This window comes from Propithecus coquereli, unplaced genomic scaffold, assembly GCF_000956105.1.
Source record: "Propithecus coquereli isolate 6110/MARCELLA unplaced genomic scaffold, Pcoq_1.0 Scaffold172, whole genome shotgun sequence".
NCBI lineage: Eukaryota > Metazoa > Chordata > Mammalia > Primates > Indriidae > Propithecus > Propithecus coquereli.
Genome location: NW_012141858.1, coordinates 4,392,457 through 4,409,619, shown reverse-complemented (window position 1 = coordinate 4,409,619; position 17,163 = coordinate 4,392,457). Strand labels below are relative to the sequence as shown.

The 17,163-nt window shown below is 37.9% G+C and overlaps 2 protein-coding genes across 2 annotated transcripts in view; both read left to right on the top strand.

Moving 5' to 3' along the window:
• PTPRR (protein tyrosine phosphatase, receptor type, R) overlaps positions 1-10,008 on the top strand; it is a 171,278-nt gene extending 161,270 nt beyond the window's left edge. Inside the window, exon 9 of the mRNA XM_012642071.1 lies at positions 8,814-10,008. Within this exon, the coding sequence (XP_012497525.1) occupies positions 8,814-8,907 (94 nt within the window). The 3' untranslated portion in view covers positions 8,908-10,008. The remainder of the gene's footprint in view (positions 1-8,813) is intronic.
• Positions 10,009-10,686: 678 nt separating this feature from the next.
• The window catches only part of PTPRB (protein tyrosine phosphatase, receptor type, B), a 109,250-nt gene continuing 102,773 nt past the window's right edge, over positions 10,687-17,163 (top strand). Inside the window, exons 1-2 of the mRNA XM_012642020.1 lie at positions 10,687-10,741; positions 12,044-12,439. Of these exons, the coding sequence (XP_012497474.1) occupies positions 10,687-10,741; positions 12,044-12,439 (451 nt within the window). The remainder of the gene's footprint in view (positions 10,742-12,043; positions 12,440-17,163) is intronic.

The following is a 17,163-nucleotide window of genomic DNA, read 5'->3' as shown; positions in this document are numbered from 1 at the left end:
GGTGGGAGACCTAAGTGGGTTGAGCATAAGATTAAGAGAGAGGAAGTTCACATCCTAATCCTGCCTTCGATAATGACCCTGAACTAGTTGCTGTATAAACCAGGAAAAATTGTTTATCTCTGATAATTTTAGTTTAGAGTACTTATTATTAGTATCTGAATATGAGCAATACAATGAACTTTCTGTTGGCTAGCATCGTTGTGAAAAAAAAATCTATAGTAATAAGCTGGCCCAAGAATCTTGGAAAATGTCTCACATGCGTATAGGTGTTATAGGAGAATGACTTAAGAGCAATATGTGGGCAGGGCGTGGTGGCTCATGCCTGGAATCCTAGCACTCTGGGAGGCCCAAGCGGGGAAGGATTGCTTGAGGTCAGGAGTTCGAGACCAGCCTGAGCAAGAGTGAGACCCCCCATCTCTACTAAAAAGAGAAAAATTAGCTGGGTGTTGTGGCGCACAGCTGTAGTCCCAGCTACTTGGGAAGCTGAGACAGAAGGATTGCTTGAGCCCAGGAGTTTGAGGTTGTTGTGAACAAGGCTGACACCATGGCACTCTAGCCCGGGTGACAGAGCGAGATTCTGTCTCAAAGAAAAAAGCACAATATGTGATCACCAGAAGACATCTAGGCAAGGAGGAAAGAAAAGTGTTCCCATTACACGTTGACCTTGGGCAACTTTTTCCCCATCGTTTTTCTTTTAATCCCATTGGCATCTATGGATACTAGAAGGATTTGAAAACAGAATTTGGTAAGTGGAACATATACTAGAATATCTGGTTCCAAGGCCTTCTTCTTTTCTTTTTATTTTTTCTCCCCCCAGCTCCCCAGTAGCAGGAAGCAATCTGTCTAATCCTCCTTTTTGAGAGTCATTGGTGGAATCTGTAGCTGTCTTTGTACATCCTTACCTTTGAGGCTTCACTGTGGCTTCCCAGACAGGATAGAAAAATGCTTCCAGTGTGCGTCATATCATTGTTTAAATGTTTTAATAGTCACTTTAGTTTGATGATTTTCTTTTCTTTTTTTTTTTTAACTATACCCATCTAAGAAGAGGAACATATATGCCGTCTATTTCCTAGGATAATATGTTTCCCCAAAATATTCTTTGTTAAATATTCTTGGTTAAAGTACCTTCAAAGCTAAAATTTCCACTTGTTGGTATAATGTTTATCAACTATATCCCTGTATCTATTCATATCTTTCTGCATTCCCAACTAATCACAAAGAACAATGGAATGTGTGAATTTCAAAGATCTCATCTGAAGATCAGGAATTCAATATTTTGGCTTACTTATTTTAAGGCCACTTAGAGATAAAGCCCTAGAAATTGGTGTGGATTTACTTGACATTATAGTTCCCAAGATCATAACAAGAGGTCCCCTCTGTAAAACAGATGCTGCCAACTGAATCTTCCAAGTGGTTGCCAGGACAACCTGTTCCTTCTTCCCAGCTTGGAGCTAATTGGGTGTTAACCTGGGTGTTCAGAAGAAAATGGCTAATTTTCAGGAAAAAAAAAAAAGAGATTCAAGATATGTTAGAGTTGTCATTAAATTATAATTTGATCTGTGCTGACTTTTATGCCCTGCAAATACTTTAGGACACACCTATTTTGGAGTGGGTGTCTATGTTCAAACTAACTGGTCAGAATCAGTCAGATTCTGTTTATGTTTAAGTTTTCCCTCCTCGATATGACATCTGTATAATAACATAGGAAAACCTCCGTCGGAGGGGCCAGACACACCTCACAGCTGAACCCAAGTTAGAGCAGCAGACGTTAGCCTCACTTGACTCATGCCCAAGCTGTCAGAGATTTACCCATGAGGCACATTAACGTCCACACCTTTTGTTCTAAATTTACTGTACCAAACTTTACCAAAAGAATTCCAGATTTGAAAATAATAAAAAGCAAAGGAGCGTAAGTTCCATTGTTGGCCCAGAAGTGAGTCACCACAGCAGAATTTCTTCTGTCTACTGATTAGACCGGATACGGGCTGGGCGGTGCGGCAGGAAAAGCTGTTGCTCTCTGTATGTGTGAGTTAATAGTCACAAAAGGTCACAATTTTAACATGTTAAAAACCAAATCTCTCTCCTGGGCATCTGGAGGGGTTTTTTTCAACACAACCTCCTGGTAGCAAAAGGAAAATACTACATTTTTTTTTTTCCCTTCTAACCCAAGTTTACCCCCAGGTGACACAGCTACGTGCTTCACTGCATGCAGACTGAGACACTGATTTTTATGTTTGGCGAGGCTAATGCGATATGAGATAGCTGACATTTCTAGAAGGGTAGTATGTCTGGATCCTCTCTGGCCTGGCCAAACACAGTGTTCATATTCTCTGGCCACAAAGAAATCAGAGCCACACGACCAGTACCACTTTTGCAATAAAGCAATGACTTTCTTCCATAGCATGGGATGGGGCATAATTGGGGTGCACAAATTCTTTATCATCCAAACCAAGACACTTGAGAGTGAAGGGTGACCCTATTAATAATCACACCAGCACAATAGGAGTGAACCACAACCGTCCCAAGCAAACCAGAATGTATGATCACTTTAGGTGCAACATGAACTAAGAATAAGAAAAAGAATAAGCAGCATTTATTTAGTACTCACTAAAGGACAGCCACTGTGCTAAGCATTTTGTGGATTATCTCATTTAAACCTTGCAAAATTTGAAACTTTGTGGGGTAAATACATTTGCCAGGCCGCTGGTCTTCAAACTTCTTTGTGAACAATGGAAAACTTTTGGCAGACAAAATCTTCCACAGAACACCAAACATGGAAAACCAGTAAAAAGCAGAACTGCCCTGGTCACAGCTGGGATTAGGATCTAATCCTAAAGGCCATGCCTCCTCCTCTGCCCTGCCAAGGGCCCTCAGGCACCACCGTAGAGCCCTGGGCTCCCGGGAATTCTGCAAACAGCCTTCAACCAGACACTGATAGGCTGCGACTCACTTAATCCTCACAACCTGATGACGTTTGTCATTAATGAGGAAAGCCAGAGTGGGGAGGATTAAATGATTTACCTAAAAATCATACAGCTAGTAGGTTCGAAAGCAAGGATTCAATCCTGATCTGACAGATGTCAAGCCCATGACTTTCCACTACATCATCGGTCTCTGCTGTCGCTGTCTTCTAGGCTGGTCAATATTTAGAAACACATTTGGATCTTTCCATCTAGGCTTGCCTGACCTGGGCAATCTCATGTCCTCTGCCAGGTTTGCTCTTAGAACTCCAAGGCCTTTGAAGGCTTCACCTCAGAGCCTCCTAACCAGTCCTATTTGACCAGAGAGACTACCAAAGAGTAGCAATAACAATAATAGTTAACGTGTACAGTATTCATATGTGCTTGGCTATATGCTAAACATTTTACATGGATTGTCCCATTTATTTCTCACAACTATGCTATGAGGTAGGTACAATTATTTTTATAGCCTCATCATTTTGCACATGAGAAAACTGAGCACTGCAAAGATTATGTGGTAAGGTAAAACATCTAGTAAGTGGTGGAATCAGGATTTGTCTTGACAACAGTGTGTGGTATCTTTTTCCTTCTAACACACTTTGGTCCCTACTGGTAATGAACCTGACACCTGACATTCCAAAGTTTTTCAAACCCATGACCACTCTCACAGCTAACTAGGGTTCCTTTGATGTTTTTATTTGACCTTACTCTTTTTTGATAAACTAACTCCTGCTCAGTGGTAGGGATTGTCACTTAATGTGTTATACCTCTTCAGAAAAAAATGTGTACTGTAAAAGAAAAATCTGAGGCACAATAAAATTTTAGAGTTTATATAGAGTACAAAACAATTCGTGAATTGGGGAACACCAGAACAAAAGAAGTTTAGTGTTCCAATGATAAAACGCCAGAGGGAAGTCTTTACTGGGAAAAGGCAGAAGCAAAAAAAGAAATAATTTATTGGTTTGCAATTACAAAATTGCCTTTGTTTAGGTACCTTGTTGAAAAGTCTGTAGTCCCATAATCATATGTGAATTGGCTGCTTATGACTGGCTGGGGTTTAAGTTTTAGTTCTGTCTAACTTAAGCACTTATTGGATATGAATCCAAGTTAAGTTTCGCTTATGTTTGCAATTAACGCTATTTTTAAGCCTTTGATTTTGTTTGCTCGGGAATTTTTCAGACCTGATCTCTATTTTAATTTTACATTAAGAGTCCCCTAAAGAGGATTCTCCAAGCAGGAATGACACTTTAATGCAAGGTATTGAGTAATGGTGGTAATTTCAGGCATTCTGCCTGACTAATGATGGTCCAGCTATTTTGCACCCCATAGCCCTCCACTAAAACATCGTCTTGGTCACCATGGAAAATATTTTAAAATCTTAACTTTGGTTGAGTTTAAACTGAAATCTATTGGAGGTCAAGAATTATTTTAGTGCCAGCTCTTTGAATGGAAGTTAGATAATGGCTTTTAAAGTAAAAAAAAGAGCATCCCTGTTTCTTATTTTCCAGAACCAGTTTGCATTAGGAGCTTTTACATCATTAATATAGATCCATATTTCAGCAAATCCATGGAGCTCTATTTGACCTAAGAGGTGCCTGGAGACCAAGTCAGAATCCCCTGGAGGGTAAATTGCTACAGAGCTCTCTCTCTCCACAATTAATCTAGCCTATGGAAAAAAAGAATATATTTATTCCATAAATATATTTTATATACAGGCACTGTACTAGCTTCTTAGGTATTTTTTACTATAGCCAGCTTATAAAAAGACTATATTTGCTCCATAACAGGAAAATCTAAAGGGTAATTCTAGATTTTAAGTTCTTACACAGGTCAACAGAGTATTCTATATACCAATATATGCAATAGAACATTTATCACATATTTTCAAAGATGATTGTGATGAATTCCTGGATTTGAACCAGTCCAGTGAATGCATCCTGGGATACCCTTTTCTTTCTTCTAGCCCACAGTTTCTCTATTTTCCCATGATATGAAAATAGCATGGCCTGGGTAACTTGCTTGACAGGTATTTACCTAAGATTAGTAGGTGCTTTTCACTGTTGCAAATATGAGAAGACTGTGACATTATCTTTGCCCTTAATAGAGGACCTACAGTCTGGAGAGAAACAATTTTAGAATGGGATTAGACAGCATATAACATGATATCAAATTATGTATAATAAAGACCCTACCCTGGCTCTTTTTCTACTTTTTATGATGACTCAGATTTAAAAAATGTTAAATATCTAGAAGTCACAATGCTCAGAGTAAGAAATGGAAGACTAATATCTTGAATGATAGATAGTGATTCAGTAAACAAGAACATTGTGCTGAAACTAATAAGTTGAAAGTAACAGAAATAAACAGAAATACCTACATTTAGTTTCTAGAATTCAATAGTGTAAGTACAGAGTGGTAGAAAGCTATAATTTTCACTTTCAAAAAAATCCTGCTGAGGCCAGGTGTGGTGGCTCACACCTGTAATCCTAGCACTTTGGGAGGCCAAGGTGGGAGGATCCCTGGAGTCCAAGAATTTGAGACCAGCCTGGGCAACATAGTGAGACCCTGTCTCTATAAAAAAAAATTAAAAATTAGATGAATGTGGTGATGCAGGCCTATAGTCCCAGCTACTCAAGAGGCTGAGGCTGGAAGATCACTTGAGCCCAGGAGATCGAGTTTGCAGTGAACTATGATCATGCCACTCATGATCATGCCACTCATGCCACTATGATCATGCCTCCAGCTTGGGGCAACAGAGCAAGACCCTGTCTCTGAAAAAGAAAAGGAAAGAAAGAAAGAAAGAGGGAGTGAGGGAGGGAGGGAGGAAAGAAGAGAAAGAAAGATCCTTCTGACATTTTAATTAACCTAAAATTTCACTCAATATCCTAAACTTCTTGCTGAGCACCAGGCACCATGTAGGTTCTGTGGGACCTTATCACATGAAGCAAACTTATTGGTCTACAATGTGCAGCTCAAGGGAGAAAATATGCCCACTGACCAGATCTCATTGGCAGCAGACACAACACTCTAAGTAGGTCACATTTGATAAAATAGCCTAGAGAAGAAGGGGACTCAATTGGTAAGGGACAGGGAAACCAGGCTATACAGAAATATTGAGTGGCCACAGGATGTTTAGTCTAGAGAAGAAAAGATTATGGGACTTTGATGGTTGTTTTCCAGAATTTAGAGAGCTATTGTGTGACTACAGGGGAGCCTTAAGACTTTTTTGGGCTATTTATGTTTGACCAATAAAGTAAAAGTTACAGAGGGGCAGATTCGTTTTGATGTCTTCCAAAGTTTTCCTGCAAACCTTGGGAAAACCTCCCTCTAAAGGTACCCCATCCTGTGAGCATTCCAGCAGAAGCCAGCTGGCCACCTGTCACATAGACTGCTTCCTTCTAGAAGAGCTATATTTTGTCAGCAATTGGAATGGATGATCTCTGAGAATCCCTCTGATGCCAAGTTTTTCATTTTTATTTTCCAATTAAGTGGGAAGTACGAGGACTTTTCATATACCTTCCTGAACACTTAAGACCTGCAAGAATTTTGCTAGCCTGCAGCTAACAGATCTGTTTCCCCATCATCCCCCACCTTCACTGGTTGAAGCAACCTTGTTAGTTATCAGAATGTCATAGTAGATATACTTCAACCATTAAAATATTCTGCTGACCTACTTAGGATAAAATGGTTATTAAGACTTAAACTGTGTCTCCATTCATTCACCACTCGAATGTGTAAATACCAGTGCTGACCAGAACATACCAGAAGGGAAAATTCTTGCCTCAAAGTGAGGTAAATGGTGAGAGGAAGTTGACAGACCAGAGTGTGAGAGACGGAGCACATACAAAGTTCCACATGCCGTCTGCAGTCAAGGGGGGGTGATGGTTCCCTGCACTGTGGAAATGCCAGAGGAAGGGAGGCACCTCTCAGCTCCCTGGAGCTGCTCTAATATTTACCGTGGCTGTGTCTCCCAAGCTTCACAGGCCAAGCCAGCATCTTCCGGACACCTGCTGTTTTAGGTGTGCCCAGATGTCATCATACAGCTAAGAAGAGGAAGAGTTGCCACATCCTCAGCTGGCCATTCCTGTTGTCCACTTCTGAACAAGAAACACTTTGGCCAGGAGGTTCCTTCAAGACAACAAAATATACAGTTCTAGGGAAAAAGACTGTTGAACTATTTCTGCTAATAAGTTGCTGTCACCGAAAACTGAATTTACCTCTTTATTTCTTGCCAAATATAATACATCATTTTGGCATCATGTTGACCTGCCAGAAGAATGACTGTTACTTTTGAAGGAGGAAGTCTTACTGCTTTAATATTTATATAGGTTGACAAGTAAACATGCAAGCCCAATTTAGTTATTACCATTAACCCAAAGTCAGGTTACAGTGAGACAATATATCTAGCTTTTAAGTTGAAGTGCTTAAAATAATCTGAAAATTATTTTGAATGGTACTAACAGCCACTGGGAAATGCCGGCTAAAACATAGAACTAAACTAGAACACAAAGTTAGTTGTATGATTGTAGAGTTACAGAGACTTTACAGGACTTTAAACAATTAGAGTGATGCTGTTATTCAGTGAGCAGAAAATATAAGTAACAGTTATGTTAATGTCTAGGAACTTTGTCAAACCTAAGAGCCATAATTATAAAGGAGCAAAATGTAATATAGACATAGTATACATAAAAATATATGGCCATGCATGGTGGCTCGCACCTGTAATCCCAGCACTGTGTGAGGTCAAGGTGGGAAGACTGCTTGAGGTCAGAAATTTATGACCAACCTGGGCAACATAATGAGACCCTGTCTGTACAAGAAATAAGAAAAATTATCAGAGCATGGTGGTGTATACCTGTAGTCCCAGCTACTCGTGGGAGGATTACTTGAGCCCAGGAGTTGAAGGCTACAGTGAACTATGATAGTGCCACTGCACTCCAGCTTGGGCAACTGAACAAGACTCTGCTCTTAAAAAAAAAATATATATATATATATATATATATGTATATATAAAATGAGAAGCATTGTTATTTCTCATGAAGGCAACTGCCTTCTACTAATCCAATGACAAAAGAGGTGCTGAGCAGCTAGTAATGAAAATAGTGATAACCAAGGGGGAAAAAACAAGAGCCAGTTACCTTTTTCCAATTCATTTAAGGACCTACCCACTATTGTGTTTAAAGTATACCCAGAGGCTAATGTTGTTTCCATGTAACCTACTTAAATAAACCATTCCAGGGTTGACTTTCTTTTTCTTGTAGAAAGAGCAATATTTCGCAGATGAGTTTTGTTTGGTGAGCCTACTTCAATCAATTTTAATCCAAATGTATAAAGCATTTTAACATAAGACAAATGATAGGGATACTGAGAAGTAACACTAACAATCCAGCTACATTGAATTCATTTCACTTTCACAACAACCTTACAAAGTTGTTACTGTTACTATTTTGTTGTTACAGAAGAGGAAACCAAGGTACAAAGAGTTTTAAGGAACCTGTCCCGGATCACACAGCCATGAATTGGCAGAGGAAGGACTTGAACTCAGCCTGGCTGGTTCCAAAGTCCTGGTATTTAACCTTTGGGCTATACCACCTCCCCAGTAATGGTACATAGGCTAAAATTAATCAAGTGCCTAGTGTGTACCAGGCACTGTGTTAATTCTTTTATATACATTAACACATTAACTTTGCCAGTTGGGACATTAGGACACAGGTAAGAGGGATAACAAAAGAATCATTGGTCAACTGTTCCATGTGTCTTTGGCATAACACCTAGCTTAGCTGTAGTCTCTGTGCTGCTTGAGATTGCAAGATGTTAGCAAAAAGAAGTTATTTTGTGATTTCTTCTTTGCAGAGGTGGAATGGTCCAAACCAGTGAGCAGTATGAATTTGTGCATCATGCTCTATGCCTGTATGAGAGCAGACTTTCAGCAGAAACTGTCCAGTGAGTCACTGAAGACTGACCAGGCCATCAATCTCTTGGGGTGTTTAATCAAATTACCCACTTGAGGCTTCCAGAAGGAGCTTCCTGCAATGGAAGGAAAGAGAAGCTCTGAAGCCAACCTGTGGCATGGATTGTGGAAGACTTGGCAACATGTTTAAGATTGCCAGCCCCTTGTGTATATGAATGCATTTGTAAGCATCCCTCAAACTATTTTGAAGGTCCTATGCTGATGGAGGTATGATAGATTTCTCACATAGGCTGCGGTGGATTTCGTTTTGTCTGTACTATCTGCCACACAGAATGTATGTATGTAATATTCAGTGATAAATGTCATCAGATGATGACTGGAAGAGCTGCTGAAGACATTCTTATTGTGTGTTTAGATGCTTTAATGTTTGCAAAATATGTCTTGTGAATGGACTGTCAGCTGTTTAACTGTTCCTGTTTTAAGTGCTATTACCTTTCTCAGTTACCAGAATCTTGCTGCTAAGTGATCGACAATGGATTTTTAACAAATAAGTCTTTGTTTTTAAAAAAAAAAAATTAAAAGCAGTAACTATTTTATATGGAAATGTGTCTTGATAATATTACCTATTAAATATGTATTTATAGTACCTCCTACCAATCAATTACAGAGCACAATAATTGTCATTGGGTATATATGTATTTACTCTCTATTATTAGGCATAAAGGTGACTTCTGCTCCAGAACTCTATCCACTGTATTTCTACATTGTGATTTGTTTTACTTTAAAAAGGCAAAACAAATTTGTAGCAACTATGAAGTATCAAGAATTTTAAATACTTGTCTCTCTTTTACTAAGAAGGGATTTTTGAATATGCTGTCTACCTGGAATCTCTCTCCCAATAAAAGACAGATGCCTTTGGGAATGATGTAACCTGTCCCATTTCCAGAGGTTCTTTATAAAGATGCTGCCATGTCTGTCCTTACATTTCTGAAAAGTTTTAATCCTCAAGTGACAAATAAAGTTAAAACAACTACCCTCAGAAAACACAAGATGTTCTGCTCAAATACGAATTTTTCATGCAGCAATGTTGACTTTGTTTCACACTGCCAATAAACTACTCTTAATACTAAATATTGAGTAAAGGAGATTCTTTTTTCTCCTACTTGGAGAGAAGCCATTATCTGTTTGGGGAAGCCTGAAGTTGATAACGTGATGGGTTTAATTTTAGTCTCTGCATCTCCACAGTGGAGATGATGATCTCAAAATGTAATATTGTCATCACTTGAGAGATAATAATCTAGAAGTGCCATCATTATGTGGTTTTCCTCGATAGACTCCCAGCATATCATTATACAAACAGTACATGTTTACGTCTTTATATCACTTGTCGTAGACCCTCATGAATTACACGGTTTATGTTTATTCAGCAGAATCACATCACCTGAAGAGATGTAATGTTTTAGGAACATTCAATTATCTGAGATTACAATTCTTTTCTTCCCTCTTGAGGTTAAGAAGTAATCATGTGCCAAAGGGAAGGTAGGTAAAGACTTAAGGGGATTTGTTCTGCTCCTGGAGGCTGAAATTTTTTCTGCATTAAAAAAAAAGAGAGGTAATCATAATCCCTTCTTTCTAAGGAAACAGACAAAAGGACACTGGTGTAAAACTTCCCCAAACAATTCAATAGGAGGAAGTGCTCGTCACTGACTTTTCCCCCCACCATGAAGGCACATTTCCTTCCTAGTCTCTGCTTCTCTTATCTGGAAGAATTTTTTTTTTTTCCCAAGCGAAGCATGAGCAGTTGTTAAGTGGAAAATGGAGGCTGAATTTTACATGGTGATTCTTACCTGCTTGGTCTTCAGGAGCTCAGGTGAGTGGGTCTGCCTCAGTTTCCCAAGGCATTTCTCTCCTGTCTGGCTGAGGAGTCTCAGGCCTTTGAAAAGTGTCTGAAATAAGGTAGAAATGAAGCCAGGTCTCCATGGCTGTTTAGCCAAAGACGCTGAGGAGGGGGAATAAAAGGAGCCAGCTGTGCCCACACTGTTGAGATTTCTCTCCAAAAGAAAATAATTTCTCTCCTGAGGTCCTCCAAATGCTTCGGGCAGCTCCTGAAATGGCATATTTATAGCAGAGAGTACAGAACTCTGGGGAGGAATTTTGTATTATTATGTAACAGTATGTAGCATTCCCCATACCTTTCCCAAACAGGTTATAGTTTTTTTTTTCTGTTGTGTTAAAGAAAGAAAGTATAAGAAATACGGTTTAAGGGGATAAGGGAACGTGGCATGTTTTATTTGGAAGGGCTGAATATTTTCATGGGCGAGCTATGCAATTTAAGTAAAAGCTCATTGAAAATGGTTTCTGAGCCTAAATATCTTACTTTTTAATACTGATGTTTAACAATTGGATGTTTAATTTTCTTAAATTGAGAAATGCTGAGCTTTTAATCTATTAGTATTTGAGGGAAAACTGTAGATATTGTCGGAAAACTGTAGATATTGTCCCAAAACAGAGAAATGCTTCTCTCCAGGACTAGAAGAAATTTATTTTGCGATAATCAATATTTTCATTGGTTATTGTTAGCTAGGAGGTTGTGCTAGGAGGGGTGGGAAAATTTGTTTCAGTTTTTCATAAAAACTGAAATATAGGCAATTTTTAAAAATTTTTGTTCAAACTCTGCAATTTGTATACAAATACTTACTGCAATGTGAATTGAAGGAATGGAAAAGGGGTTTTTTTGTAGAGAGGGGGAGGAAGGTGATATGGAAAGAGTCAAATGGTTAAATAGAGAACTGAGCTTTTCATACCTTCATTATATTTAACTAATGTGGCTAAAATACCACACCATAATCTTTGAATAGTTTTGTTTCTTTTCTAAGTTTCCTTTCATTTTCCAATAAGGGGTGTGTTTTCTTCCCTAGCCATGTGAAAGTAAAAAAAAAAAAAAAAAAAAAAGGGTGGGGGAAGCTGTGGGACATTTTGACATTTTACATTGTCAGTCTTGGGATTTTAAATCACATGTGTTAAATCTAAGAATATTCACTTGAAATGATAGCAACAACAAAATATAAGTAAAATAGTCATTTTACTTAGCCCATTTGTGGATGGGTTGTTTTGTTTTCTAATGAGCCTTATAATGTGCTACACAGAACTTTATACACTTTTCATCTTCCAGAGGGGTTTCAGATTGTCCATGTCCAGAAACAACAGTGTCTTCTCACAAATGGGAAAGTGGGCGTGGGCTCATGCAACAGGACCATCCAGAACCAGCAGTGGATGTGGACTGAGGATGGAAAGCTCTTTCACATGAAATCTGCGCTGTGCCTGTCTGTTTCCAATTCCTCTGGTGCCCCTTCCCGCTCAGCCATCTTGGACTGCTGCTCCCAGGCACCCCAATGGACCTGCTACTATCAGGAAGGGTTCCTTGAGGTGGAAAATACTTCTCTCTTTCTCAAAAAACAAGGCTCCAGGGTAGTGGTCAAGAAGGGCAGAAAATACCTTCATAGCTGGATGAAAATATATGTCAATGAGGAGGGAAAACTGGCCAATGAAAACCTCTGCTTAAAAAAAGGTGAGCTATTCCTTTTAGAATCAATTCTGAAAGTTCTGCTGCTAAATGTCTTGTTTTTTTATATTCAAGGGAGGTCCACATGTCCCAACATTCTTCCTGTGAAGATTCATAAGCTGATGGAAATGGACTGTGTGGTGCCCAATGACGGAAAACATCATTACTATCATTAAAATAAGCCCAATATTCTCTTTCTGTCCATTGCTTGTTCATCCTTTCCTTCTTTTCTTGCTTCTTTTATTAATTCAACAAATATTTCTTGAGCTTCTCTTTCGTGCCAGACACCATGGTTAAGTACCATTAGCTGTAGGCATATAGATATTAGGCATATACATAGCATATATGGAGTGACTAAAGTAGATGATCAGAAAATTATTAGATTTTGTTGACATAGATACTTCTGTTCTCTGATTATGAGGAACTCTTACAACATCAACATGGTGCTTGATAAGACAGGGAAGATAATAAGTTGTGCTCTTACACATTTCCTGTATTGATGTTTAGGGATGGATATCTTTTGGAGGTAACATACTTTTGAAAGGGTAATAATCAATGTGCCGCCATAGAGTTTTCTCATTTGTTGGCTGTTAATGGTATAACCCAGATGATGGACAAAGAAATTTTTGCTTGTGGAATATACGTGCAGCTAAATCTTCTCTTTAAGTTAATCATTTTATTGTATGTTTACTACTCTATTAGAGGTTAGCTTTAGCACATCATGAAAGATAATACTAACAGAGTCACAACACATTAGGTGTCAATGGACCTTTCAAATCATGGGAGAAATTATCTAGAAACGAAGGCTCTCATGATGGAGATTGAAATCTGTCAAGTGTAAGTAAATTGTCCTAAATAAATTAGTAACAGAGCTATGATTAGAACCCAAGTTTCTCAACTCCTTGTCCAGTGAACATTCCATTATACCAGTGGTCCCCAAATGCCTGGCCACAGACTTTTGCCGAACTGATTGATTACATAAGGATCATGGGGTGGAGGGGAAGGGAGGACTTACTAAAAATATGAATTCCTAGGATTCCTTCCCACCATTTTTTCCTTTACAACCACCTCCAATTTGTGCATAACGCATGATGCTTTTTAAAAAGCTTTCCAGAGGCTGGGTGCTGTGGCTCATGCCTATAATCCTAGCACTCTGGGAGGCTGAGGATAGCTTAAGGTCAGGAGTTCAAGACCAGCTTGAGCAAGAGTGAGACCCTGTCTCTACTAAAAATAGAAAAAATTAGCCAGACATGGTGGTGCATGCTTATAATCCCAGCTCCTTGGGAGGCTGAGGCAGGAGGATTGCTTGAGCCCAGGAGTTTCAGGTTGCTGTGAGTTAGGCTGATGCCATGGCACTCTAGCCCAGGCAACAGAGTGAGACTCTGTCTCCAAAAAATAAATAAAAATAAAAAGCTTCCCAGATAATTTTGATCCATAATCCTATTTAGGGATCAGCATCCTCTGTACCCTTAAATATTTTTCTTAAGTGTTGATTTGGGGGGCTCTATGAGTCTTTCCGCCATGCTAATCTTTGGACAGTTTTCTGTCACTCATTTGTTCTATAATTAAACAAGCATTTAATTAGATGCCAATTGAATGCAGTGGGCTCTTCTACAATAGAAGCTGGGAGTTACAGTACCTGGGCATGTATCATTTCTGGCTATGAAACTAAGATAATAATATAAAATCAATTAGAAAATTCAAATTTATCAGAAAATATATAGCATATAGCACCAATCTGTACATTATTTTCCTGTGGTTCATTTGTCAACACCTTTCCTAAACAACACAGAAATATTATAAATATTACAGCTGTATTATTATATACAGGAAATGAGATTTGTTTTCAATCCCCACTAAAACCTTATTTAAGGTAAGATTCTTTAATTGGAACTTCAAAAAAAGTAGACATGGATTCAGTGGAGAGTTTTTCAAGACAGAAGATAATTCATGGAAAAAAACTCTCTCCTTTGACCCTCATAATGAAATCTGTCCAGTGATGGACTCCACTTCAAAGTAAAGTGCATAGAATAGGCCATTTGCAATTAATCACCAAACATACCATAACTATTATACATATTTTTGCTTTAACACAATTATAGACTAACAGACACATTTTTCTTCTCCATCATAAACTTACCATTGACTGATTAAGATTGATATTTGTGGACACATAACATGAAAGCTCACTGATGTGCCAGAGAAAACACTACGAAAAGCTAACCAAAGTGCAGCACAAGTATGCAGGTTGTTCATCCATAGAATGTGAATATTCTTTGTACATTCTTTATTAAAAAAAGCATACCTGTGACTGTAAAAATCTGAACCATGTTTCACATTTATTTCTTAAAGGAAACACTAATGATTGCATTCAAGCATCCACATAACATTTAGCTAGCACTTATGTGCCAGAGCTTGTGCTTGTAAGTGAAGTATCCTACACCAGTTTTTCTCAACCCAAGCTGTGTATTAGATTCACATAGTAGCTCTTAAATAATATTAGAGGACAAAGCCTGGGCTTTATCCTCTAGGCCAATTAAATCAGGTGTTGTAGTTTTAAAATGCTTCCTAGGTAATTCTAATGTGCAGCCAAGTTTGGAAATCACTAAATATATCTTACTCCTTAGGGTAATGGGGAAGCCAGGTAATTAAATAGGTAATTACAATAGAGCATATACAGAAAAAAGCATTCCTCTCTCTATTATATATCATTACTAGTATGTCACTCACATTAAGCACCCATTCTTTAAACAATTTTTCAAGGATAATTTTTAAGTTGCATATTTTATAAACATTCTTTTGTGTGATCACTAGGTTTTATCAAAATTTAGCTATCTCCAGTCTCACTAAACTACCTTGTTTCTTCCTGATTAAATTAACAAATGTTTCAACCTCCAGAAAATGTTGGATAGCAGAATTATAGGGAAAAATAAAGGAAAAAAGGAAAACTAAAGCTTTAAGGTCTACTTTGAGGAGTGCCGCCATTAAAATCACGACTATTGCCTTTGTTTTCTATCCAATCCAAGTATAATTTCTGGACCTACCAAGCCATCAAAACTTACAACTGCATCTATTCCAGCAGGGAATAATCTTGGTCTCAAGCAAAGGACAAAGGTTACAGTGGCCCAAATATTGAAATTTTATGGATCTACCTGATGGGGAAAATAACTCATTCTTTGGACTCCATATCTATATGGGAAAAAGGGAAATTTACTCAAAGGAAATTACTGGTTTGCTAATAGATCTAAGCAAATAATCTTTGACAGAGGAAAACTGAGGCAATCCAAACTTGAAAGTGGCTTCAACAACACCAGCATAAATCTGTTGACAGACTATGTCTGTGTAGTTCTAAGACTTCCTGGTGAAGGGTGCAAAATTACATCCAAGGTTTGGATACCTTTTCCAAGTGATGCCAAGTCTCCTTGCATTTATAAAAGGCTGGATGATTGTCTAAAACTGTTACTTTCACTCAGATGTTCCATATTGTAAAGAGAGTAACATTGAATATAAGATGTCAGCCAACCATTCCACATTTATTCAGCACCTACTTCAGATTCGGTCATTCAAATCTCATATTTATCTTTCTTTTCTTTTTTCTTTTTTTAAAATTTTTTTTCTTATCATTTTCAACCCCTTGCTCACTTTGCACAAATCTCATATTTATCTGAGGACAGGCAAATTTTTGCAGGAAAATTTTCAAGTGTCCTGATGTGGCTGAGCTGGTGAAATCACTAAAAGAGATTTTGCTGATGAAATAAACCATATTGTTGGCAGGCTTGATATAATTTCTGGTTAAAGTAATTGTTTAATTGTAGTAATTCGGGAGACAGGATAAAATACATAAGCATGGTAAAGGATAAGCAAGCATATTCTGTCTTGGGAGAAAAGGTTTTAATAGAAATTATTTGCTTTAGTGGCTGGCAGAAGTACTTGTGAATACAAAGAGCTTACGGGGGAAAAAAAACAAAAGAGAAAGTGTTTTTTGTGTATACAGACCCTATTTTGACCAAATTGGCTATCACAGCCATTTTAGGATTTGTTTTCTACTTGCATCATCATAACAACATGGGCCTTGTAATGGACCATTTTTAAAAATATACTATTTTAAAGTAATATTATCAATGATTATTGATATATGATTTATATGATCATTGACAATAGCTGGCATAGCATTGATAGTCCCCCAAAATTTTCAGCCTGTGACATATCAATGAACCTCTTCCCCTTTTTCAGACTTTGTTTAGCCTCTGGTTCAACATCTCTCTCCCACCACCTAATAGCCCTGAACTTTTATAAACCATTCTTTCTCCTCTATCAGGCATGCTTTCCTTCTGCTCCACTATCTCATCCTTTTCCTTAAAAGAAAATATGGGGTATTAGGACAAAACTGGTATATCTTCATAATGCAACCCATAGTACAGTTGTTGACTACTAATTGGCTTTTGAAAGTATTTCTTTGACTTAGTTTTTCAATTATTTTTTTATTTTAATTTTTTTGCTATGGTATGCTCTAGTGCTTTACTATGCTATGTCTTGGTATCAATTTCCACTAATTAATTTTACCTTGTTTCTAATCTTGAGTCTTTTTAAAGCAATTTAGATTTGCATTTTTAAGTGTACTCTTTATTTCACTGATTACATTTCCTGAAATGTGAACTATTCTTTGAACCATTTCCAATAATTATTTAGACTATTCCTGTTTATATGTTATATTCCACTTTACCTTTACT